Source organism: Miscanthus floridulus, chromosome 14, assembly GCF_019320115.1.
Source record: "Miscanthus floridulus cultivar M001 chromosome 14, ASM1932011v1, whole genome shotgun sequence".
Classification (NCBI taxonomy): domain Eukaryota; kingdom Viridiplantae; phylum Streptophyta; class Magnoliopsida; order Poales; family Poaceae; genus Miscanthus; species Miscanthus floridulus.
In genome coordinates, this window is record NC_089593.1 from 9,198,651 (window position 1) to 9,225,760 (window position 27,110).

The following is a 27,110-nucleotide window of genomic DNA, read 5'->3' on the forward strand; positions in this document are numbered from 1 at the left end:
TCATTCTTCTGCAAGCAGATAAGCTGAATCCTTGGAAGTAAAGTAAGTACTTGTGTTCACTGCATGCACAGAACGATCCCCGACTGGCAGGTCGCCATAAGCCTGTTCCTCCATGACTCGAATGTGCCATTCATCATGCACAGCACGAAGTACCGGCAACTCTGCATCTGCAGGTCGCAAAACATCCATAGCTTTCTCGATGGGCGGTCGCTGGATCGGGTCTCGATGCGCACACCAGAGGCCCGTAACGAGCACGCGCTCCATTTGCTGCCGGTCGAACTCGCCGTTCAGCCTCTGATCTGCTGCATCAAGAATCATGCCCTGGTCATACAAACGAATGACCCAGGCTAGTAGCGATGAAGCTCCATTTGGCTGCCTCCATGCCGGCCGCTTGCCACAAGCGATCTCCAGGAGGACAACACCGAAGCTGTAGACATCCAATTCGGCGCGAGGCCAGCGGTTGGTTATGAACTCCGGGTCGATATATCCTGGTGTCCCCGCGACAACTTGCGTTGTTTGTGGCTCTTCCCCATGCTCGACAAGCCTTGCTAGCCCAAAGTCACCAAGCTTAGCATTGTATGACACATCAAGCATTACATTTGCAGGCTTGATGTCTCCGTGCACAATGCATTTCTCACAGTCCCGGTGGAGGTAGAGCAAAGCGTTGCCCAGATCAAGTACAATCTTGTACCTAGTGATGTTTTGACATGAGTAACGAAATATATTGTCAGTTCAATTATTATGAAACAGATCAATGTTTGTAGTGTTCAATCAGATATTCAGTGCTGTAACTGCGAGGGAGATGGAGGTAGACAGGTTAGCCAATTTCGATACCTTTGTTGCCAAGTTAAGATTTCCTCTGGGTCGTAGAGATGCTTGTCAAGGCTGCCTTGAGCCATAAGCTCATAAACAAGGATGAGCCGTTGCTGGCTGTCGCACTCGCACCAGCCGACAAGGTTGACAATGTTTCGGTGCCTCAGCTGGGTCATGACTTTCACCTCTGCCTTGAACTCCCTCAACCCTTGCTCAGATTGTTGTTGAGAAGACAACACCTTGATGGCCACATGACAGTCCTGGTTCCGCAAGTAGCCTTTGTACACAGGGCCAAACCCTCCCTGGCCGAGCTTGTTCTCATCGGCGAAATTGCTCGTTGCAGCTACCAGCTCGCGGAGTTGGAATCGTCTAGGCCCCATTATTCCTCCGGGGAGTTCCAGTAGTTCGTTTTGTTGCACTCTCTTACTACGGTTGCACCACAGCAGGAGCCATACAGCAATGCCAAGTACAAGCACGATAACTGAAACTAAGGCAATCCAGAGACCTACTGTAGTTTTGTGTGACACATGTGCTGGCTGGTGAGGTTTGACTGTTCCCAGTGGCGGATCGGCTCTCCATTTTTTTTGTATCCTCCACCTCTTCTCCCTCACCCTCCCCATATTTTCATTGATGCACCAGCTGTAGGGGTTGCTGAAGTCCCCCCCAGCCCCTCCTGTAGATCCGCCCCTAACTGTTCCATTTTGCATCTCTGTAGCCTCTTCCTGATATTTGCTTGAGATGTGTGAATACCAGTGCTGCTGCTGCCGCCCAGAACTGTTATTATTCCCTGTCATCTTTCTTAGATCAACACTGATCATGTCACTATTCTCCACACCACCTTCAGCCCATGCACCATTGAGTGTATCAATCAACGAGCTACCATGAGACCAACCGAATTTGTTAAGCATCATGTTCTCATCCTCCCTTCTGATGCCCAAACTCTGATTGAATGGCAGATCAAAAGCACCAATGACAGGAATGCAGAGCATCAATCCAAGAAGGGTGACGCTCACTACCTTTCTTCTCAAGTAGAAAAGCAGAGAAGGCACTGCATCCTCTGGGTGCGTCTCGAGCACAATCATCTCGTCTTCAACTCTAGCAATGCGTTTTGCAATCAGTAAAGCAATCACAAGATTTCCAACTGATGACGTTATTGCCGTTGCAATCAGTAAAGCAATCACAAGACTTCCAATTGGTGACATTATTGCCATCCACGGCCAAGGTGGGCTCTGAATGAACCTATTAAACAGAAACAGATCATACAAAGAGCATTCAAAGAATAGACTAGGATTTTTTTTTATTTTTAGTCCTTTTTTAATCAATATTTTAATAATAGCCATAGCAAAAAAAGATTAATCAAAACTGACCCCTTTTGTCACTTCAGCGCGGTTGGCGCGACAACACCACGCTGTCGCGCAACATGTACTAGCGCGACAAGAGGAGCCACGGTGGCGGAGACCGGTGACCCAAGCTGGCGTGGCGCGTGGTGGGGCTCACCCTGTCACGCCAACGACTCGGGCGTGACAGCGCTGTCGTGCCAAGCGAGCTGTGCGACAAGGCCATATATGTGTCGTAGCTCCTTTCTTCTTCCTTCTCACTTCTCTCTCCCTCTTTCCTGAGCTCGTGAACGGGAAAGCTCTAGGTCTTCTCTCTCTTCTCTTCCTCCCATTCTCTTTGTCTATGTGATCAAGTTTGGATTTGGCTTTTGGTTTGCAACGGTCTCGTGCAGGAGGTATGACTCCCTCACCCTATGATGTTTTTTTATTGAATTGATGTTTGTAGACTACTATGGTTTACAGTGCAGTGGCAATACTAGCTTTTGTTTGGATGACACGGGCTTTTGTTTGCACCAACCCTATATCGGAGGCGGAGACCGCTGACCCGAGCCTTTGTAGAAAGTGGGTCGGCCCACCAACCCTATATGGAGCTGGCGCGACAGGGTGGGCCCCATCGTCCGCCACACCAGCTCAGGTTGTCGGTCACCACCACCGTGGCACCCCTTGTCGCGCCTGTGCATGTGACGCGACAGAGTACATGATGTTGTTGCGCCACTCGCGCTGTCGCGGCCAAAGGCGCTAGATTTGTTTAATCTTTTTAGCCTCGGTTATTATTAAAATATTGATTAAAAAGGATTAAAAAGAAAAAAACCAATATACTACATGGATAACACATTTAAATTACATTACAGTTTTTTTTGAAAAGGAAATAGATCACCTGCAGTGCATCTCATGCTTCCTTGACGGGTCACTGAAGTCCAGTGTGCTGACATGGCACATGCCACTCCCTGTATCATTCGAACCATACATACCGAGTGGTCTGTCATACGTAGTAGTATCATACACGTTCACCATGATGGATTGCTTGACCGCGACCTCGTGAAGCAGCTTATCAGCAAGCGCTTCAATGTAAATTATGGCACCTAAATAGCTGTTTGCGCGCACACACACAATAGAGGCAGCGGTAATTCAGTTTCAGTTGTGGGCGATTTCTTACTTGAAATATGAGGCCGGACTCATGAAAAGCTTACCCTATAGCAGCCTCAATGCGCTCATGTGGCCTGGCATTTGAGGGAAGCTCGTACTTGTACACAGCGAAGGTCAAGATCACTCCGATGCGATTATCGAGAAGCTTAAAAGGAGCAGTAAGAACACCCTTGCCAGATTCTCTAGCTCGAAGTACATTTTTGCTGTCGTCCTATAACAGCCATAGATGTATAGAGATTAGTGGATGGATAGCCCTGGTTGCTCGTGACGTGAACAATTTTGTTACCATGAGTAATGGAGCCCCGAAGTAAACAAGAAAGGGCAAAAATCCGAGGTGAAATAGGGTAGCAACACGACGACTTTTTTTTTGTTTCCAAGGGAGGGAGGCTTATACTAAATATTGGCACAGTCCATCCCCAAATTACACATAAAAAATCTAAAATAAAAAAATACATAAATTCTATGTAGATTCTTTCATCGTCTTCTTCTCCAACGGCTTCCCTCGAACACCGGAGCCAAAGTGCAGTCCTTATGTTGAATCCAACGACCAACCCTAAAACATTGGACATGCCGCAAGATCCAATGCTTCGGAACCAGTCTAAAATGCATCTAAATCGCTGAAAAAAATATCGGCAGTTGTATCGTGGGGTGTGAAAGCATCTAGGCCCCTAGTTAGATTTCGGTGATTAATGTCAATACAAGATTACTATGACTAACGTGTGTTTTGAAGAGGCAATTAAGTTAGGTCATGGTAATGGAGATCAATTGGGCAATCGAGGTTGTCATGCCCCTACGATGGAAATCGTTTCGGTTTTCAAAGGATTGACGACAAGGTTAAGGATGACTAGTTCTAAGTGTCGATTGGAGTTGGAGAGACACTTAGAGTAGTTTAGGACTTTGTTTTTCCTTTAGCCGTACTATTCAGTTTCAGTTGTGGGCGATTTCTTACTTGAAATAGGAGGCCGGACTCATGAAAAGCTTACCCTCGCTCATGTGGCCTGGCATTTGAGGGAAGCTCGTACTTGTACACAGCGAAGGTCAAGATCACTCCGATGCGATTATCGAGAAGCTTAAAAGGAGCAGTAAGAACACCCTTGCCAGATTCTCTAGCTCGAAGTACATTTTTGCTGTCGTCCTATAACAGCCATAGATGTATAGAGATTAGTGGATGGATAGCCCTGGTTGCTCGTGACGTGAACAATTTTGTTACCATGAGTAATGGAGCCCCGAAGTAAACAAGAAAGGGCAAAAATCCGAGGTGAAAAAGGGTAGCAACACGGCGACTTTTTTTTTTGTTTCGAAAGGAGGGGGGCTTATATTAAATATTGGCACAGTCCATCCCCAAATTACACATAAAAAATCTAAAATAAAAAAATACATAATATTCTATGCAAATTATTTTATCATCTTCTTCCCCAACGGCTTTTCTCGAATACCGGAGCCAAAGTGCAGTCCTTATGTGAATCCAACGACCAACCCCAAAACATTGGACATACCGCAAGATCTAATGCTTCGGAACCAGTCCAAAACGCATCTAAATCGCTGAAAAAATATCGGCAGTTGTATCGTGGGGTGCAACATAGGCTGCAGAATCATCACCTCGAGACCTTGAATTTCTCTCCGCGACCATTGACGATGAGATCAATGACCCGCAGTCGTTGTCCTCACAGGGGCTCCCAGAAGCACCCTTCCCCTTGTAGATAAAGGCCACAAATTGGCCGCCTGCCGATGAAATCGACTCGACGCCCGCAACGACGATCTCGTCGTGGCAATCACCGAAGTCAGCGCAGGAAAACACGATTCCGACAAAAAATCATCTGATTTCGTCAAAAGATTTATTTGAATCAAACCCTAAGCACCTGAAATTTTTGTGAGGAATTTAAAAGATGTGTCCCCTCCCCTTCTTATCCTGGCAGACACGTCGGATAGGAAGAAGGCGAGGGGCCCCAGGCGGTGGCGGTGAGGAGTTCTGTGGTTGCGGCGATCTTGCGAGAGGAGCAGGCCTGGCTTGCGAGACGAAAAAGTTTAACACATGATGAACACCAGAGACTCCAGCTTTTAAGGAACACCTAATACGCAATTACTTTTTTGTTGCTTCTCTTGACCCCGCGTCGTCCCTGTGACGACTCGGGGGGGGGGGGGCATCCGCCGCCGCCGCCGAGGGACCATCGGGGCCGCCCCTTCAGCCACCATCGCCGCCCCGTCCGACGTGCGGTGCCGGCGACCCACGGCACTACTGCTAAAAAAGACGGCAACTGTGTCCTCCTTCCCCCCCCCTCCTTCCTCCCCTCCCTCTTCCTCTCCTCCCCCTCGCCCTCCCCGACCTCCTCCTTGGCTAGCGGAGCTCTGTGGTCGGCGACGCTCCTAGGATGGCGGCGTCATTACTGGCCGCTAGATCTGTCTTGCTGCGGTGACTGTCGGCTCTATGGTGGTGGTGCCCCTCGCTGGTAGCTGGATCTGGCTTGGGCCAGGCCAGGGCGGACCGGTGGCCGCACCTCCAACCTGGTGGCGGCCAGATCCGGCAGATGGGTGGCCAGGCAGCCACTTTCCCTGCTCGCTCCTCGCTGGTGGCGACCAGGGGCTGCGGTGGCGGCGACCACGTCTCCTACTGCGAGGCCTGGCTCCCCGACGGCGACCTGCGCCTTGCGCGCGCTGGTGCTGAGCCTGGACGCTAGCCGTGTCATGCTCGCCTTCATCGGCTGCTCGGGCGGCGTGGCGGGGCTCCTCGTCGCCAAGAGCCTCGCTTCGAGCTGTGGCCTAGGCACGCGCGTGCTCCTGGCCACCTTTGAGATCCACGCCTCTGGGGTGGCGGCAGGCCTTCATGTCACACCCCAAAAATTCCATTTTGGGTTGCGAATAGTTTTCACTGAATAAAATTAATGCTTTCATCATTTTTTAAAGTTTCCAAGATTTAATTAGGGTTTTTGTAATTTATAATGTGAAAAATGTTGATTTTTAAATAACTTTTGTAATATAATGTGAAGGGTGTTGCATTCATGCCGGTTGCATTTGGTGTTTATGAGTGCAAACGGTTTTGAAATATGATAAGCGGCGTTTCTTTCTCTCCGGGAAATTTTCTAACCTTTTCTAGAATTAAATTCCTTTTTTCTTGGGCTTAATATTTTTCCTTGATCTTTGCAACAATCTTTTCATGAGCTCAAACAACTTTAGTTGAGTTCCTCATCCTTCAATCTATCTCCAGGATTTTTCCGGGGATTTTTCTGAGCTTCGGGCTATTTTTCGTGGCTTAAAAACCAATTCTGGATTTTCTGGAATTATTTTAATTCACGAAATTAAAATAATCCCAAAACCCTAATTTTTCCACCGACCCAAACCCTGCCTATAAATACATGCCGGTGTTCTGCTCGACGCCCTCATTCATTTGCCCTACATCTATCGTCGAAGTTGCGACGGCGAACCTTTCGGACGAAGGTTCGGTGGGTTTTTTCGGCCAACTACGGCGTCCCCTGCGAACTCCGAGACCACCTAGAGGTAGATCTCTTCGTTCTCTACACCGTGGTATATCCTATTGCACGAATCCATCACCGTTTGACCCGTTTCCCATCTCATCTATTTTTTCCGGCGAGTGTTCTCCATTGCCGGTGTCTTCCTTGCTTCTCTGCTGTTACTGCTGGCCACCGCGCTACCCAGCCAGCCCGCCATGCCACTTCCCTGGCTGGACCAGCCCCCTCCCCCCCCCCCCACGCCCCTAGCCCTGGCCAAGGCCGCCCCTTGCCCCCTTCCCTTTCCTGCGTAGCCCGGCGCCCTGGCCGCTGCACCCCCGTTGCTGTCGCTGCAGGCCAGCCGCTGGCCGGCCGCTCGTCCTCCCTAGCCGGCCGCCCTGCGCCCCCCAGCCAGCCTTGCTTTCCCCTGCTAGCCCTTGTTCCTTCCCCTGGCCGAGGCCGCCTGTTCCCCTGCCCCTTCCCTACCTGTGCGTGAACAGCAATCCCTGCCATAGCTGATTGGATCAGAGGTAGAGGAAGGGCATATTCGCAATTAAATATTTTCTAAAATCACAGATAGGTCCTGGTTCATTCAATTTCCGTCCTTTTCATCTATTATTCCTTCATATCAAACCCGAATTCAATTCTTTCAGTTTTATCTTTTCAATATATATTTCTATCATTGTTTAATCATGCCAGTACTATTTATTTCATCTATTTCAGAGCGTTTCACGTGAAATACCTGAAATGCCCCTCCTTCCGATGAATCTTCCGGAGTCCGTATCTTTTCCGTCCGATCTCCATTTTCAGCGGTTTTTGCGCTCACGCGATCGTAGAAACAAGACCTACGCGTAAGTAACCTTTTCATAAGTTGTTTATCATGTTTGGTGTACTGCTTTTATTTATTTGTATATATTTGCTTGTATGTCTATGCGCCCGAAGATTTGCCGCGATGGAAGAGAAGTCATCGGTGGACCCCGAAGACCAAGAGTTGAGTTGTTATGCGTTTCTAAGCCTAAGGCAAGTGTCCTTGACCATACTTGTTCCTACTTTTGTTTTGATTTGAGTTAGTTTAGTTAGACCATTAGTTGTATGCTGAGTCATAATTTGAATCATATATTAGGGTTTACTAGAACTTGATGTTATCATTGAAAGGATCTAGGATGTCGCCTAGAGGGGGGTGAATAGGCGTTTCTGAAAAATCAACACCTTTAAAAGCGGAAACGATTAGTAATAGGAGTTTCCAAAATGGAAACTCCAAATCAAAGTAATACAACCCCTCACAAGTTAGCCACAAAGTATATAAAAGATACTAGATAAACCTAGGGAGCCAAACAGCGGCAACCAAAGAGTTGAATCAAAATGCACTAGTCAGTTAATGTCGGAAGTCCCGACGTTTGGGTCAGAACTTCCGACGTGTCGGAAGTCCCGACGATTGGGTCAGAACTTCCGACGTGTCAGAAGTCCCAACAGTTTGAGTCAGAACTTCCAACGCAAACTGTCAGCACTTCCGACCCCTGCGGGAAATGAACTACAAGTGCTAAAATGAACTTTGCGATGCCGATAACTTACAAACCCACTTCCTAGTGGTAAGGTAAGGTGTTGGGTCACTCTCTTGACGTCGATAAGCCACCAATCCGTAGATCGAGTCCCAAACCCTAAGAAATAGCTAGAGAGAGGGAGACAACCAAATACAAGTAATTTCGAGCAAATCACAACAACAAGCACGCGGGAGACAAGAATTTATCCCGAGGTTCGGTAGCCCCACAAAGGAGTTCCTACGTCCTCGTTGTTGAGGTGACCACTTAGGTCGGAGTCTCTTCCACCTCCTTGCCTCACTCAAGGATACCACAAAGGTCACTTGAGTTTCTTCACTAGAAAACAAGGGTAATACAAACTTCCCAAGGCTCTTCCACAAGATGGAAGCTCTTGGGCGACGCCTAGCCGGCTAGGGGAAAACCCCCAAGAGTAACAAATGCAAATCAAACCGGCTTGACGAAGAAATCAAGTGCTCAAGCTTGCTCCAAGTGTTTTTCTCACTCAATCCACTCTCCAATCACTCAAACCCTTTGGGAATCGAAGTTGGAAGTAAGGGAGTGAAGAGAGGGGAGCCTAGAATGCTTGGGGGCTGTTTGGCCGAGTGTTTGTCGCAATGAAATGAGTGGGCAACGGTTAGAAGTGAGGAGAGGGGTATTTATACCCCAAGTGAAAATCAAACCGTTCAGATCTACGTCGGAAGTTCCGACGCAGATCTCGGGACTTCCGACGTATGAAGAAAACACTGTTCACAACAGGTCAGAAGTCCGTGTGTGCAAGTCAGTGTCGGAACTTCTGACAAACGTCGGGACTTCCGACGGTCATCACTTCCGACGTACGTCGGGACTTCCGACGGTCATCACTTCCGACGTACGTCGGGACTTCCGACGGGCACAGTTAAACAAACAGCCAACACCGCTGAGGCCGGGACTTCTGACTGTCGGGACTTCCGACACACGTCGGGACTTCCGACTGTCGGGAGTTCCGACACACGTTGGGACTTCCGACGTCCACAGTCACCGCGCAGGCTGTGACTGAGAGTCAGCACTTCCGGCAAGAGTCATGACTTCCGACTGTCGGGAGTTCCGGCTTACGTCGGGACTTCCGACACCGACAGTCACAGAAAATTATTCTATGTGCTCGTGAAGTGCTAGAGTGTCTCATTATTGATTTAGTTATTATGCTTGAGCACTCTATCTTCCTCAGACCACCTAAACTTGCATCCCTCTTAATAGTACGGCATTCCTATTAACTCAAATTTAAAAGTATAAGGAAATTAAACCTTTTGAGTTGATCTCTTTGAACCGAAGCCGTGTTTTCCAATCTTCATCAAGTGAGGGTGCCAATCATGTTGATATTGATCTTTTCACTTGAGCATAGCCATCTTGAGCACGTGACTTGATTCCATTCATCAAATATGAATAACTCCAAATGCATCAAGTCACTTCCAACGCTTTGTCTAATATAGGTTTGATCCTCCACATCAATATGACTATCGCAGCTTGATTAGTACCTCAACTAAATGCAAGTACTTCCTTCTTCACCCTAGCTAGGTTCTTCGGCCGCCAAGCCGTCGCTTGCCCTTCACCCTTGCTTAGTACCTCAAAGCCTTTCCTTGCTATCTTCACCATCTCAAGCCATCAAGTCACATCTTGTGTTGAATCATCCATTCATTTGTATTGTTGTCTTTTTCTTTTCAATTTAGCAAGCTTCAAATATGAGACCATTCCATATGCAATCCCTCATGTCTCATTAATTAACTTTTATCGTGCTTGCTTTCACATAGATCATTGAAATCCCACAATAAATAAGCCTTCACATGAATTCCATTTGCATTGTTGTCTTATGCTTGAACTAGATTGTTTATACAACAATACATCATTTTTGGCTTTATACAATTTCATCAAGTATCTGTGAGATAATCAATTTCCTGTCTACACTTAGCAAACGGGTTAGTCCTTTAATCACGTTGTCATTCAATCATCCAAAACCCACTAAAGGGCTAGATGCACTTTCAATCTCCCCCTTTTTGGTGATTGATGACAACTTGATTAAAGCTTACAAAATGATATAAACATTTAAACTTTTGGGTTCAATGATTTATGAGAGGCTCCCCCTTAATATGTGCTTATGATTAGAATTCACAAACAGACCTCAAATGTCAATTGCACATATTAAAACAAATAGGAGACTCCCCCTAAATCATTGCATCCGTGGGGTGCATGTGTGTGTGACAAAGAGAAACTGTGATGCATATGACAAGATATATCATACAAGAATAAATATAAAGGCATCACATCAAATATTTTCATTCTAGCATGCATAGTCCTTATGAAAATAAATATGACACATGTAATTCACACATAGCACTCATTACAAATTTTCTCAGGTCCAGAAACCACTGATATATATAGATAAAGATCATGTCTCAAGAGATATATAGATAAAGCATAAGTAAGTCTCATCTCTCACATGATACAATCTATCTCAAATCCAAGATACATCAATGAAGCTCAAAAACAAGAAACGACAGCCTGCAGTACATATCTTCAGGTACAAAGATAAGCAAATGAGACTATCCTGAAGCTTTAAGCATATCTCTCCCATATCTCTCCCCCTTAAGCTTTCATCTCTCTCTCCTCCTTAAGATTTAATCATATCTCTCCCCCTTTGTCATCTATCGCCAAAAAGGGTCACACAAAGCATAAAGGGTGTTTAAGGTACAAACTTTGTACTAATCTCTCCCTCTTTGTATTAACCTCTCCCCCTTTGTCATCTTAAAGAGGTTGTACTTGACACTTGTTTGCAATTTAAAATAGATCAAGTACATGGGTTTACTAGCTCATGAACAAACTCATACACTAACCACTAGATTATATAACCATTCAAGCAACAGTGGTAGTCTATGAATCTAAAAAATTTTCATTTGTAATGCATGATCCTATAAGCATGTACTATATGCACTAACCGCATACTAGTAAGGGATGAAAAATGATCATGCACAATACAATGATACCTTTGCTATATTGGAGAGGAAGATAGTCATATAGATTTCAATTCATTTCTCCAATAGCACCATGAAGTCCAATTATAAGCTTGGTGAAGACCAATAGATACCAATTCTTTAAATTCCTATTCTTCACCCTTATGAATTGAGAATCACTAATGATCAAGTGCACTCTTCTTGTTGTGGTTGGCTTGCTTCTTCTTTGATCATTGCTTGCTTGAGAGAACTAAAAGATGCACCACTTGTAATACCACTTGAAATTTCATGACTTGTTCTCTTTTGGGTGTTGCTTGCTTTCTAGACCAATCTCTTGATTTTCTTCAACCAAGTACCTCAAATATTCCTTTAGATTACCACTTCGATTTTAGCCATCCAAGCCTAGGGTGAAGTGACCTCTCTCCAAAGAACCATCCTTGATGCTCACTTGAAATAACTTGAAAGAAAATCACTTGATCCACTTGAAGGATTTTGTTTGATTGATCCATATTGTTGGACTTAATTTGATGAATAACTTTGAATCCTTCTTTAAGTCATTTTCTTTCTACTTGTTTAAGTTCTTTTCTTTCTATCAAAAGATCTCCAATTATCACTAGAACTTAAACTTCATCTTCATCTTGATCTTGGTCTTGATCTCTAGCTTGAGTACCAAATGTGTACCAGATATACTCTTCAAACAAATTGTCTTGTACTCATCATTTGTCATGCTTCTATCTCAAACCAAAACCAAAATATAGGTACCTCAATCACTTATAGATATGATTCTAATTTGAGGACCTTTGAATCTAAGTGACTTTTGATCAATCCAATAATTGTCACTTTCCTGGCAGATTCTGTACTCTTCAAAGAATAAATCATATCTCCCAAAGTACATATCCAAAAACCACAAAATTTGGTGAAGATGTGACACACTAAGCCTTCTAGTAGCTGTAAAAATTTTAGCTTCTTTTGACTTCTATATTGCTACCAGATTTCATATTTTTCCACACTGCTACATGCTGAAAACTGCTGCACTATAGCTGACAAGATCTACTCCAAATCCGAAGTATCACTTATCCAAATCTTATGAAATTTGCACAGCAACTAATACCATAAGTGTAGAGCATGCAGACCAAATTTCAAGCCAATATAAATAGATTTGATTACTCAAACATGTCTATGATCACTGCTAGCTCAGATTTTCAATATTGGACAGATTTCAATAATTGAGCCATTTTTCTCCAAATTGAACCAAACTTGAAATCAACTTGTTTGAATACTCTCACAAGACATATGTCCATTCAAACCACTTACTAGAAGAAATCTTATGAACATATTCAATCAAACCAACTTCAAACTTGATTACTTAAGCATTTAATCCATTCAAACATCTCATAGCAAGCAACATATGCATATATATCCAATTCAATTAACTCATATGCACCCAAATAAACTTTGATCAACAAGAGATATACCTTGATAGCTTATGATCATCTTTGCAAGCTTCAACTCCACTTATTTGTATGCCTTCAAATATATCAATAAATTCCCACAACTTGAATATGACACTTGTATGTTGATAGCATATGGACTTCACTCAATTTTGACTTGGCATTGGGATAGAATTGCACTAGGCTTCAATACTTGACTCAACATAAGATGAACAATAATAATTCCATTGAATCAAGTCTCCAATGCCATGGTACCTACAAACGATCATCCACTTTTCGATGGTACCCAAACTAGTTTGGGTCCTTCCATGTTAGACGCAACATACTTAGGCATAGCCTTAGTATGAATAGCGGAATATTTTTGCAATACTAACCAATAGGGTACCATAACAAACCTTCCTAGGCATAATATTTGCATCAATTGAAATAGGCTTAGGATTCTCACTTAGGGGACATAAATTAGCCAAGAATTGATTTTCTCCTTTTTTTTGAATATTTGGCAAATTTATGATTTTCAAAACTTGAGAGAGATTTTAGTGGGACATAGGGATATTTGTAGACTTGAGAGAACCATGTCACATGTGATTAGGCAAATAATCAACCAAGGGTAGCAACAATCACAATATGACATGACTAGGTCACAAAGACCCAAAAACCACATGATTTTCAAAAAACCACACCACCTACACATGCTAGTTAGGGATTTTGTAAAACATCTATCCTATATCACACAAATGCACACACTAGCATATAAAGGGCCTTAGATGCACTTACAATGCACGTATGTAACTGCATACCTTTGCCTTGAGCCCACAATATCACCATTGAGATAATACATGGCATGACAACATCACGTTGACCTCACTTGTCAAATAATCATACCATATATGAAATCAATTTTCATCCAAAGGACTCCAAATAATGCTAGATAAATTTGTTAGTCCACAATATCATCACTGAGATAATACATGGCATTACAACATCATGTTGACCTCACTTGTCAAATAATCATACCATATATGAAACCAATTTTCATCTAAAGGACTACAAATAATGCTAGATAAATTTATTAGTCCACAATGGTGCAAAATAGAAACTGAGCTCCCCCTAAGTAAGTACCACAAGTAATTTGAATGACTTTCAACAAGCACTTTATTCTTTTAAGAATTTGGGAGTCAATTTTCTATTTTGACCAACACAAAGTAATTTGCCATATTTAAATTTCGTTGAGACATACTCACAACCCACTTAGGTTTGATAGATCACAAGCTTCTGAGCAAATTAAGGATATATGAAATCATATGGATCAAACCTCAATTGCATCCCAATTAGTGCTCTGGTTCCTGCCATACCGGACACGTCCGGTAGACATACCGGACACGTCCGGTAGGTGCAGGACAGAAACAATTGAAGCGCTGCTTGTGATTCTTCGTTTTAGCTCTAGTACTTCTTGTATGCCTGCATCTGAACAAATGCATTGCTCTACTAGAGAGCCATTAAAAGCATCACATGGCAAACATGATAATTATTAAATGAAACTAATTAGCCACTTCCAATTATTTCACAAATATGCTTATTTGTGAGCCATTGAGCACTAAACACAAAGTGGCTATCCTATAAGGTTTTTAGGTACTTGTTATTAATGGTAGAGATGAAGTAAATGATATGGTCATTGATTTATCTTCGGGTCAACCATATATGAGATTATGATAAGAATTGATTGATAGATTGAGTGAATATTGTCAAATTGTTTGCTCAACCACCCCGAAGCTTTCATCTCACCACCAAGTACCTACATTATCAACCTAAGCACATTTTGGTACCCAACTCTTGTTGGGTCCTTTTGGGTTAGTCAACAAGTGCTTAGGCACCCAAATGGCCTTAGTACTAGTTTGTGGTGAACACATCACCTTGCTAGTGCTAACTCCATTTGAGGTCTTCCTAAGCATATTATTATAAACAAATGTGTTCGGCTTAGGGACGTTACCTTTTGGGCAATCATAGCTTAGATGCCCCTTTCTTCCACAAGCATAGCATATGCGACCTTTGTTTGCTCTATGCTTGTTTTGCTTGTATGGACATCCATCAACCTTGTGGCCCATCTCATTGCATCCATAGCATCTTCTTGTTGCAACTTGGGCTTCCTTTCTTGACTCTTGATATATAGGGCATTTCTTGATAGGATGCCCCAATTTCTTGCTCATGAGACAAGCGCTTTGTCCATCACTCTTCACTTGCTTGGCCTCCTTGATTGAAACCTTTTGAGTGGCGGCTTCAACCTTGTCGGCCCAATTCTTATGTGGACACGTAGCCCACTCATGTCCATACAATCCACAACCATAGCACATCCTTTTTTCATATTTCTTGCTCTTGGTTGTGTTGGCTTTGCTTGAAATGTGATTCTTTTGTTGGGTTTTGGAGGAAGCAAGGTTTGAACCCTTCTCAAGCTTCTTCACCATGTTATCACGGTTATCTTGAGAAGGTTGTGCTTTCTCCTTACCCTTCAATCGAATCACATCTTTCTTTAATCTTTTTACCTCTTCTTTGAGCTCTATGTTTTCTATAAATTTTTGCTCAATCGAAGATTGGCTTGCTTGAGAAGCACACTCATTAGCACAAGAAATATTCAATTGAGATTGTGTACAAGTGAGTGTGTGAGTGGGAGGTTGAGATGATTTTACCGTTGTAATCACAACCTCATGAGCCACCTCAAGCATGATGCTTGATTCTACTAATTCTTCATGAGAGCACTTGAGATGAACATAGTTTGCTTGTAGCACATTATATTTGCTTGAGAGTTCATCTAATTTTGCCTTGAGCTCAAAGTTTTCCTTCTCTAGTTGTGAAACACTAGAAGAGGAGTTAGTAACTAAAGCATGCTCAATTGATAATTTTTCATACCTCTCATTTATGGCCTTTAGCTCTTGCAATTTGGAGATGAGAAACTTTTCTTGATTTTGAAGTGATTGCTCTTGTTTCTCATTCTCTTCCTCTAGCTCATCATTCTTCTCAACTAGCTTCATGAGAATGAGCTTGTCTTTGTTGCTTAGATGATCAAGAGTGTAGCTATCTTCAATTTCAACATCACTCTCTTCTTGATCATCTACTCGTGCTATCTCCTTGGCTTGATCTTTCTTGCTAGCCTTCTTCCTGCTTTTCTTGGCCATGAGACACAAGTGATGAGTATCATGAGATGAGGTTGACTCATCACTTGGCCGCCACCGGGCTTGAGCCTCATCATCACGGACTGTCTGCTGTCCGGTTGCCTCGGCTTGCACCTCTTGCTCCGGCTCGGCGCTCTTGAGGTCTTGTGAGGCTTCTTCGCTGCATGAAGACATAATGGACATATTTTCCATTGACTCGACCTCAAGTGCATCATCGCATTTGGATTTTCCATATAACTCAACGAGTTTGGTCCAAATGAGATGAGCACTCTCCGGAGGTTGTTGTCCATTGAATATTGCCTCATCTTGAACCTCTGCACTCAATGTACTCAAAATGATATTAATAGCATGAGCATTGAGTTGCACGCATATCTCTTCCTCTTTTGATAAATTCTTATAGTTGCTCCAATCAACTATAGGAAGAGGTATGCTTGCAAACACAATATGCTCAACAAGAGGACTAATATCTCTAAAAGCATTGAGTACATGAATTGACCAAGGTAGAAAGTTTGAACCATCATTTTGGAGAAGCATTGGCTCCAACTCGATAGGCGTCGACATCCTTTTCTCACGGCGGTGAAGCTTTAGGTGAGAACCTCGCTTTGATACCAATTGAAAGGATCTAGGATGTCGCCTAGAGGGGGGTGAATAGGCGTTTCTGAAAAATCAACACCTTTAAAAGCGGAAACGATTAGTAATAGGAGTTTCCAAAATGGAAACTCCAAATCAAAGTAATACAACCCCTCACAAGTTAGCCACAAAGTATATAAAAGATACTAGATAAACCTAGGGAGCCAAACAGCGGCAACCAAAGAGTTGAATCAAAATGCACTAGTCAGTTAATGTCGGAAGTCCCGACGTTTGGGTCAGAACTTCCGACGTGTCGGAAGTCCCGACGATTGGGTCAGAACTTCCGACGTGTCAGAAGTCCCAACAGTTTGAGTCAGAACTTCCAACGCAAACTGTCAGCACTTCCGACCCCTGCGGGAAATGAACTACAAGTGCTAAAATGAACTTTGCGATGCCGATAACTTACAAACCCACTTCCTAGTGGTAAGGTAAGGTGTTGGGTCACTCTCTTGACGTCGATAAGCCACCAATCCGTAGATCGAGTCCCAAACCCTAAGAAATAGCTAGAGAGAGGGAGACAACCAAATACAAGTAATTTCGAGCAAATCACAACAACAAGCACGCGGGAGACAAGAATTTATCCCGAGGTTCGGTAGCCCCACAAAGGAGTTCCTACGTCCTCGTTGTTGAGGTGACCACTTAGGTCGGAGTCTCTTCCACCTCCTTGCCTCACTCAAGGATACCACAAAGGTCACTTGAGTTTCTTCACTAGAAAACAAGGGTAATACAAACTTCCCAAGGCTCTTCCACAAGATGGAAGCTCTTGGGCGACGCCTAGCCGGCTAGGGGAAAACCCCCAAGAGTAACAAATGCAAATCAAACCGGCTTGACGAAGAAATCAAGTGCTCAAGCTTGCTCCAAGTGTTTTTCTCACTCAATCCACTCTCCAATCACTCAAACCCTTTGGGAATCGAAGTTGGAAGTAAGGGAGTGAAGAGAGGGGAGCCTAGAATGCTTGGGGGCTGTTTGGCCGAGTGTTTGTCGCAATGAAATGAGTGGGCAACGGTTAGAAGTGAGGAGAGGGGTATTTATACCCCAAGTGAAAATCAAACCGTTCAGATCTACGTCGGAAGTTCCGACGCAGATCTCGGGACTTCCGACGTATGAAGAAAACACTGTTCACAACAGGTCAGAAGTCCGTGTGTGCAAGTCAGTGTCGGAACTTCTGACAAACGTCGGGACTTCCGACGGTCATCACTTCCGACGTACGTCGGGACTTCCGACGGTCATCACTTCCGACGTACGTCGGGACTTCCGACGGGCACAGTTAAACAAACAGCCAACACCGCTGAGGCCGGGACTTCTGACTGTCGGGACTTCCGACACACGTCGGGACTTCCGACTGTCGGGAGTTCCGACACACGTTGGGACTTCCGACGTCCACAGTCACCGCGCAGGCTGTGACTGAGAGTCAGCACTTCCGGCAAGAGTCATGACTTCCGACTGTCGGGAGTTCCGGCTTACGTCGGGACTTCCGACACCGACAGTCACAGAAAATTATTCTATGTGCTCGTGAAGTGCTAGAGTGTCTCATTATTGATTTAGTTATTATGCTTGAGCACTCTATCTTCCTCAGACCACCTAAACTTGCATCCCTCTTAATAGTACGGCATTCCTATTAACTCAAATTTAAAAGTATAAGGAAATTAAACCTTTTGAGTTGATCTCTTTGAACCGAAGCCGTGTTTTCCAATCTTCATCAAGTGAGGGTGCCAATCATGTTGATATTGATCTTTTCACTTGAGCATAGCCATCTTGAGCACGTGACTTGATTCCATTCATCAAATATGAATAACTCCAAATGCATCAAGTCACTTCCAACGCTTTGTCTAATATAGGTTTGATCCTCCACATCAATATGACTATCGCAGCTTGATTAGTACCTCAACTAAATGCAAGTACTTCCTTCTTCACCCTAGCTAGGTTCTTCGGCCGCCAAGCCGTCGCTTGCCCTTCACCCTTGCTTAGTACCTCAAAGCCTTTCCTTGCTATCTTCACCATCTCAAGCCATCAAGTCACATCTTGTGTTGAATCATCCATTCATTTGTATTGTTGTCTTTTTCTTTTCAATTTAGCAAGCTTCAAATATGAGACCATTCCATATGCAATCCCTCATGTCTCATTAATTAACTTTTATCGTGCTTGCTTTCACATAGATCATTGAAATCCCACAATAAATAAGCCTTCACATGAATTCCATTTGCATTGTTGTCTTATGCTTGAACTAGATTGTTTATACAACAATACATCATTTTTGGCTTTATACAATTTCATCAAGTATCTGTGAGATAATCAATTTCCTGTCTACACTTAGCAAACGGGTTAGTCCTTTAATCACGTTGTCATTCAATCATCCAAAACCCACTAAAGGGCTAGATGCACTTTCAATCATCCTTGTAACCTGGGTTGGTTGGGTAGCTGTCAGCTTAGCTTGCAGTCTTAGGTTGGAAAGGTTATCATTTAATATTGATTAATGATTTATGCAACTTGGGTTGGTAATGTTTATAGCAACATGGTGAATAGGAATCCAATAGGATGGTTGGTTTTGGTGGAGGTGTGTGCTAGATTTTGGGTAAATATTTTCTGGTGGATTGTTGGAATTGGTGGAATGGATTGTGCTCGTTCCTGCTTGGATTCTAAGGACCGGTTCATGGACAAGTAACCTGGCTTAACAGCGCAACCTCGAGGGCTATATGGCTCTAGCCCTGGCCAAGTAATTAATTTCATCCAAGTTATGCTACATCAGGTCGGTTTGTGTGGCACAAGAGGAGGCTTCTGCAGTGGTGTTGGTATCCACTGTTAGTGGTTAGAAACCTTAGTGAAGGTGTAAAACAGACTTGGAGGGACTTTGTAAAGGCCTTGTAGTGTGACCCCGCTGAGCACCTAGGTAGTGTGAAGTGTGATGGGGAAACATGACTCGTAGTGAAAGTGTGCAACCTCTGTAGAGTGTAAAACCGATATATCAGCCGTGCTCACGGTCAAGAGTGGCCTGGACTTCTTCTTGATTAGATGGCTCTGGTTCAGTTGGGCGGCTTGGATGGAATCCAAGTGTTGGTTTGCTTGGATGGGATCCAGGTGTGGTGCTCGAATGGGATTCGAGTGTTGGTTATAGTGGTTCTCCGAGGTGAAGGAAGATCTCACCTAGTTAAATAGGTGCTTAAGGTTTAAGGTAATAGGTGTGTTGCTTAAGGGCTTGTGTTAAACCCTGTTAGCCTTTCCTTGTGTTGGCCCGCATGTCATACTTTCCTACACTTGCAGAGTACATTTCGATGTGCTCACCCTTCTCTTTGTCCCCTTTGCTACCCCACCCAGCGGTTCGGACTAGAAGATGGAGTTTCTAGAAGATGGTGTTTCCTAAAGACGGTGTCGATGCTAGGCTAGTGTACCCCCGGTCAGCTGCCTAAAGGGATGGAGACCCTGCTTTGCTAGAACTCTGATGTAATTTTGTGTTTAGACCCTCTAGTCATTTTTATATATATAATCTCTTTTGTAATAAACACTGCAATGTATCATTTTGTTGTCGCATGTATGAATAAACAGATCATGCCATACATGTGATGTGCATTCAGTTTTGTTTTATGAAACTGGTGAAAGCATCTAGGCCCCTAGTTGGGTTTCGGTGATTAATGACAATATGAGATTACTGTGACTAATGTGTGTTTTGCATATGCAATTAAGTTAGGTCATGGTAATGGCAATTGATTGGGCAATCATGGTTGTCATGCCCCTACGATGAAAATCGTTTTGGTTTTCAAAGGATGGACGACAAGGTTAAGGATGGACTAGTTCTAAGTGTCGTTTGGTGTTGAAGAGACTTAAAAAAGTTTAGGACTTTGTTTTTCCTTTGGCCGTACTATTAAGGGGGTATGAATGGATAACTTGACCTAGGTGAGTCTAGTGAGTTAGGTGTGGTGCACACTTGTCAAATCTAGCACTAGGTAGCTCCTAAAAAGCCCTTAGATCAATTAGAGTAAACTTTATTCACATATGATTGTGAGTTGGAAGTAAATGGAGGGTCAAATATTGACCAAACGCTGGTTCTAGTGTGACGGGACGCTGGCGCAAAGTCTAGTCAGTTCATTTGATCAAGGTGAAGTCATTTGATTGTGACCGGACGCTGAGAGGTGAGTGACCGGATGCTGGGTGCCAGCATCCGGTCAACTCCAGTAAGGTTCTAGAGAGCAGTTTTTGTGACCGAACACGTTCGGTCAGTGCTGACTAGACGCTGGTCAGTGTCCGGTCACAACTTAACTGTGTAGTGTCGGGTGAACTGACCGGAGCGTCCGGTCACCCCGTAGTGGCATATAACGGTTCGTTTTGAACCGGGGTGTATAAATACTTCCTCTATTCATGTGAGGGGTCACTTTTGCTCATTCCAACAGCTGAGAAACACCCTTGAGAGTGCCAAGAAGAGCAAGGTTCTAGTGAGGTGATTGAGATTTGAGAATCCAAGAGAGAGACCTCATTAGTGAAAGCAAGAGTAGCAAAGTGTGCATCCACCTTTCTCATTAGGCTTGTCGTGGTCAAGTGAGAGTTCATGCTTGTTACTCTTGGTGATCGCCATCACCTAGACGGCTTGGTGGTGATTGGGAGCTTGGTGATCATCCAGCGGAGCTTGTGGATGACCCAACTCAAGTTGTGAGCGGTTGTGGGTGATTCACCACGACGGAGTGTCAAAGAATCAACCCATAGAGAGCACTTGATCCTTGCGCGGATCAAGGGGGAGCTACACCCTTGTGCGGGTGCTCCAACGAGGACTAGTGGGAAGTGACGACTCTCCGATACCTCGGCAAAATATCACCGCGTTCCTTCTCCTCTCTTTACTTTGAGCAATCAAATTCTTATCTTTACATTCATAGAATTGCCATGCTAGAGTAGGATTGGAACATAGGTTGCTAAACTTTTGTGTGGTAGATCAATAGAAACACTTTCTAGGCACAAGGGGTTAATTGGGCTAACCATAGGGCTTAATTATTACAAAAATTTTTAGAATTAACCTAATTCACCCCCCCTCTTGGGCATCTTGACCCTTTCAACCGGGTGTGACACTTCGGCGCCCCAGGGTTGGGCGGCCAGCTTGCACCCACGGCGGCCAGTGCCTAGTGGGGGTCAGTGCTAGATCCACAACCTTGGCCCTAGGCGTCCACCGTGCTGCCTTGCGTGGCGTCGTGGCATGGAGTTCTAGGCGAAAGCTTGGCTCGGCTTTAGCCGGGCCGACGACGGTGATGCCTTAGGCGCCAGATATATACCTCCTTGGAGGAGTTGTTGATGAACCCCATGCCTCCCGTCGACGACGTCTAATTTTGGGCGTAAGCCCTGCCTTACATGTTGTGATGCCAGCGGCGATGGTGTCCACATATTGTACCCTTGGGAGTCACCCCCTTTTTGAAGGCGTCGCTGAAGAATCGCTTGCCCCATGTGGTCACCGACTTTCATGGCTCCTTTCGTCGGCTTTTGGTGGAGTTCTTCGTTGTGCCTGTATGTGCTTATGTTCTACTCGTGATGGTTTGTCCTACAGCAATTGACCTTGCCGTCGTCGCTGCTCATAGCGGATGATTTGCCATTATTGCTAGTTTCTTTGGCGGATACTTTGCCGCCGTTGTCGTTGGTCGCTCTACTCCGGCGGATGCTTAGGCGCCGTCGGTGGAATCTCTGGTGAATGCATTGCCGCTTTTGGCTCTTTGATCCCCTCTCTGGCACGTTCGATGCCGAGAGTGTGTTGGCCCTCTTCTTGGCGGATACTTGGCCGTCGCATTCGTTTGCGGATGCTTTGCTGCTGTTGTTGCTGGATGCTCGCCTCTCTTAGCTAGTTGGATACTTTGCCACCAGGGCATTGTCTAGTTTGTAGGCAACCATCGCGTGTTGTACCCTATTATTGCATGCTCAGTTGGTAGGTTTTGGGTGTCGAGGGTAGTCACACTTTCTTTTCTTCTTTTATTGTTTCAAAGTTGTATTCTAGGTTACTCACCACCGCTACTATAGAAAAGGTTTGTAGCAACGGCTCAATTTTTTTGTAGGGGCGGCTAGGGATGGAGGCGCCCCTACAGTGGGCATGCTTGGGACCCACGAGACTAGCCACCCCTATAAATAAAATAGTAGGGGTGGCTGGTGATACGAGCCGCCCCTACAAATGGGTCGATTTGTAGGGGCGGCTCACTCACCAGCCGCCCCCGGTGTTGCGATTTATAGGGGCGGCTCAATCAACAGCCGCCCCTACAAATGCTGCACGTACAAAAGGCTACAGCCCCTACAAAAGTAGTCAGCGACGCACTTTAATAAAACATGTATGTAGCCTGAGCCATCGGACCCGAAAAAATTATGAAGATGGGTTAAGTTCGGACTCAAGTCCAGAACCAGTCGTCCCGTCCCCTCGGTACTGCGTCCGACGTGCTCAGCGCTCCTCTCCTCTCTCCTCCTCTCTTCTCCCATTTCACCTCAGTCTCTCCGAGCCCCTCTGCCGCCGGATCCCACACCCACGCATCGCGCTCCCACCCTCCACCTTCGCTGCCCGCCTGGTCGCCACTGGTGTGCTCCACCGATGCCGTCGCTGCTCGTCCACCTTATCGTCTGCAGCTCTGTGTCGGCACCAAATTTGTTAGGGTTTGGGGTTCCCGTCTTGCCGCAGGCAGCACCAAGTCTCATCCGTTGCACCACCCCGCCTAGCTCCGTCCATCGCCGTCCTTCACCCTCCGCCAAGTCGTGGCGTTGAGCGGCCATTAGGGGCCCTGCTTGTGCGTCAGATCCACGGCCGCTCGTACGAGGGAGGCCAGATCCATGGTCGCTCATGGTAGGGATACCGGATCCGCCTCATCTTCGAGTACCTCTACCTCGCCGGCGCCATCGTGCATGGAGAATCCAGGTGAGGTTGTCCTCCCTATCACCCCCAATCCCCATGCTGCTACCTAGCGTTGCTGCTACTGTGCATCTAGAGTCCGGCCGCTGGAAATCCTCTGCTGATTGCTTTGTGCTGCTGCTACGTGCTTGCTGCTCTGTGCTGCCACTACGTGTAATCTAGGTGTTTTATGAAATGTCAATGCAAGCTAACTGTTGTTTTGCAATTGATTACTATGTGCTAACCTCTGTTGGATGGTGTTGCGATTAAATGCATCGTCATACAAGAATATATAATACACTTCCCACCTGGCCCTTGTCTATTTTTTGTACAGTTGTTTTTGTAAGAGTTAGGCGGTAGAGAGATGATGGAAGTGGCGAGAGAACAGAAGAAACATTTAACTAGTGTTGAGATTTTCTTAAGAAACATTTAACTGGTGTTGAGATTTTCTTAACTAAACCGTAGAGGACAAAATGGTTGGGAGTTGGGACATTTACTTGCATCAAATTCAAATTACTATCCTTGGCTGTAAGATCATATAACCTACAATCTGAACTTAGCGCTCCTACATGACAGAAATACTACATAATTAATCACTCTTTGGACCATGTATATGTTCAGTCTGCAAATTAGCACTAGCATGTGTGACTGTGTTACAGGAAAAAAAACCCAAATTTCTATTTCAGCTTTAAAAAGTCTGATAATATTAGTTACCTAGTTCCAACATCTATTGCTTGCCTTAGACACTAGTGACGGTTGCCTAAAACTGGGTGATGCTTGAGTGAGTTTGATTCAGGGTATTTTTGGCCTGAGCTAGTTCATTTATTTAGTAGTTGCTTTTGTTAGGACAATGGTCTGGACATCTTACAGAGCAGAAAAGTAGCTCAATTCTCTCACATGCCTTCTCACATACCTAACTTTTTAGCATGTTTATGATTCTGGAGCTCTTTGTACATCCTTGGACCAATAATGCCAGCCTGTTTCTTGGTGTTCCTTATGATTTTTATTTCACCATGTTAATTTTTTTAAAGGCGTTAAAATTGTACTTCAAATTCAGGCATTGATGCAGTTTTAAAACGTGGCTCCTCTTAAAGGGATGTACTGAAAGTTTCAGTTAATGTTGTACAATCGTACTGGCATCTCAGTAATTGATTTATGTAATTCTAGCAAAATTAACTGTTCTGTCAGATTTTTTATTTTCAGAATCACCAATATATAATGTCAAATGTGTTAAGGTAAGCTGCAAGTTATAATGCTTTTTAGAGAATTGATTTCCTCTATAACTTCTAGTGTTATTTTTCTGGAAAGTGGAAACCTTTTATTTTCTGTTGCAGGGATACTACATCAAAGTTTATGCATTTATGGCATTCTTTCCATGTGCCATTTATAGGATAGAACAATAATAGTACTTACTCCACTAGCACTACTGTATGTGCAACTGCAACTACATTGAAATAGAAAAGATTGTTGTTTGCCTGCTACTGCCACTGATTTACTCTATCATGTAAAATTGCATTTCCCATGTTAACTTAGTTTAACTTGGAACTGTATACCATGCATTTATGTTACGGAGTATTTATATTAGCATGATGTTTTTTCTTGCACCAAATCTTTTATTTTAGTGCTCAATTTAAACATCAATGTTGCATATGAACCAACTCAAAATAAGGTCACTAAAATGCGCTGGATTGATTGTTTAGGTTAAGCTGAAAGCTATAGCTTAGGTGTATATTGCATTCTATTTATATAGTACATCATAGCTAAGGTCGGTTGTTGTGGGCTGTGGCAACAGACATATTACAGCCCAAAACCAGTTTAAATGTCCCGGTCAGACAACATTAAGGGACTATTTAATCCCCTTGTATTTCCTTAAGTCCCTAGAGTAACAGTGTTTCTATGCATTTGGATATTGTTTAAATTTTCTGTAAGAGATAACTGAACTTCTATTACTACATTAGTTGAATACACACTATTTTTTTCATCTCTTCTCTTTGCAGGAGATCATCTCGTCGAGGGGATTGGATTTTCTACTGATCTGAGCGCATGTGCCAATTGAATCATGTTAAGGTTATAAGGTTAGTTTCAGTTAGACTGTCACATACTTAATGGCCTAGTCTCTTTTGTTTTCATATGATTTAGTAGAGCTCTTGTTAATGCAGCAGTTGAAATCATATGAAAGCAGTCATACGAATTAGACTTATGAATTATGTCTATTTAATAATGGATTGTATATATTCTTATGAATTAACTTTAATAACAAGTAAAGTTAATCAGTTAATTATATTTTTGCAGGTGTGCATGAGTTGTCAGGTGTGCATGAGCACAGTTACTTTATATCGATTCTCAAGATGTATACATATCGACAATCCTCATTAGCTTATATGTTTGTATACATATTTGTAACGTTCACTTAGGTAGAAATCCTCAGTACCAACACCTTGTGTTCTTGTGCTTGTGGTCAGATTTGAATTATATATATATATGTGTGTGTTTTCTAGTCAAATTTGAATTGTAAATTTGAATTATTTTTGACGGAAAAATGTACTGTAGGGATGGTTCTAGACTAAACCGCTCCTACAAACAGATATTATAGGGGCGGCTGATACTACGGCCGCCCCTACAAATCGATTTTATAGCAAATCGATTTGTAGGGACGGCTGATAACAACAGCCAGCTCTATAAATCGATTTGTGGGGGCGGTCTGGGAACCGTCCCTACAAATACATGATTTGTAGAAACGGTATGGTTGGAGTGGCTGGCCGAGCCACCTTTTAAAACTATCGCCAGTCGCTCCTACAAATACTTATTATAGTATTGCACTAGCTTAGTAGTTCGTAATCTGTGCTACGGGAACTCTCTCATATCTGCCTGGATAATTCACTTCTCTAGATGAAAAACGGGTTATGTTTCCGATCGCGGAAAAAAAAAGACTCCAGTTTTTTTTTTACGGCCGTAGGCCTGCGCTGTGATCTGTTAATGAAAAGGATAAAATCTTTGCGAGGGGAAGGGAGGGGAGGAAGGGGCTGGGCTGGGGGCGGAGAGAGTGCTCACAGAGCCGGATAGCAAGTCGAAGGAGATGACGTGCTTGTGGTGGGTGTCCTGCGCGAAGATTACAGGAGCGTACTCCTCCGCCGGCTCCCGCTCCTCCGCGTCCATGGCGTTCCCTGGTCCCCGCGACAGCTTCTTGGTCTTGGAGGAGTACATCTTCTTGATGCTCCATCCTTGCTGGCGCTCGAACTGCTCCCGCTCGGTGCAGTTGACCCGCACCCCGTACTCCACCCCGCTCGTCAGCGGCCGCTCGAACACCGTCCTCTCCGCGTACCTCGCGAACGTCATCTGCAGCCGCCGGCCGGCGGCCGCAGCAACGAACAAACTAAATCAAATGGGATTCGCCGCAGACGGCCGGAAAGAAGAAAGCTTCCTTTAATTTGATAGCAGAGCAGGTGTACCTGCCTACCTGGTCGATGGCAGAGGAGGGGTTCTTGGAGTGGTGGAAGGTGGAGATGAGGATGGCGAGCGCCTGGAGGCTGTTCATGCTGACATTGACCTGGTACTGGAGCATGCGCGCGCGCTCGTCGCACATGCTGGCGAGCGACTCCCAGCGCTTCTCGGCGACCTGGGAGCTCGTGTAGTCGAGGATGAGGTACGACATGAGCGCCCAGGCCGCCGGAATCACCACCCATCGCCAGTGCTCCCGGAGCATGCGCGAGGCAAGGCACCCGGTGGTCCGCAGCCGCGACTTAGCAAACAGCACAAGCGCCAGCAGGAGGCGCAT

At 44.5% G+C, this 27,110-nt stretch overlaps 1 protein-coding gene across 1 annotated transcript; it reads right to left on the reverse strand.

Moving 5' to 3' along the window:
* On the reverse strand, positions 1-27,110 carry LOC136502995 (probable kinase CHARK). Its single transcript, XM_066498219.1, has 6 exons — positions 26,793-27,110; positions 26,387-26,671; positions 3,341-3,507; positions 3,028-3,240; positions 793-2,052; positions 1-691 (listed from the first exon to the last, which is right to left on the reverse strand). Exons 1-6 carry the CDS (start codon positions 27,108-27,110, stop codon positions 1-3), a joined length of 2,934 nt encoding a protein of 977 aa, XP_066354316.1.

Coding starts and splice junctions, on each gene's coding strand:
- LOC136502995 (XM_066498219.1), bottom strand. CDS start 27,110: ATGCGCCTCCTGCTGGCGCTTGTGCTGTTTGCTAAGTCGCGGCTGCGG. Junction 2,053..3,027: donor AAGCATGAGATGCACTGCAG/GTGATCTATTTC, acceptor TCTGTTTAATAG/GTTCATTCAGAGCCCACCTT. Junction 692..792: donor CTACCTCCATCTCCCTCGCA/GTTACAGCACTG, acceptor AAACATCACTAG/GTACAAGATTGTACTTGATC.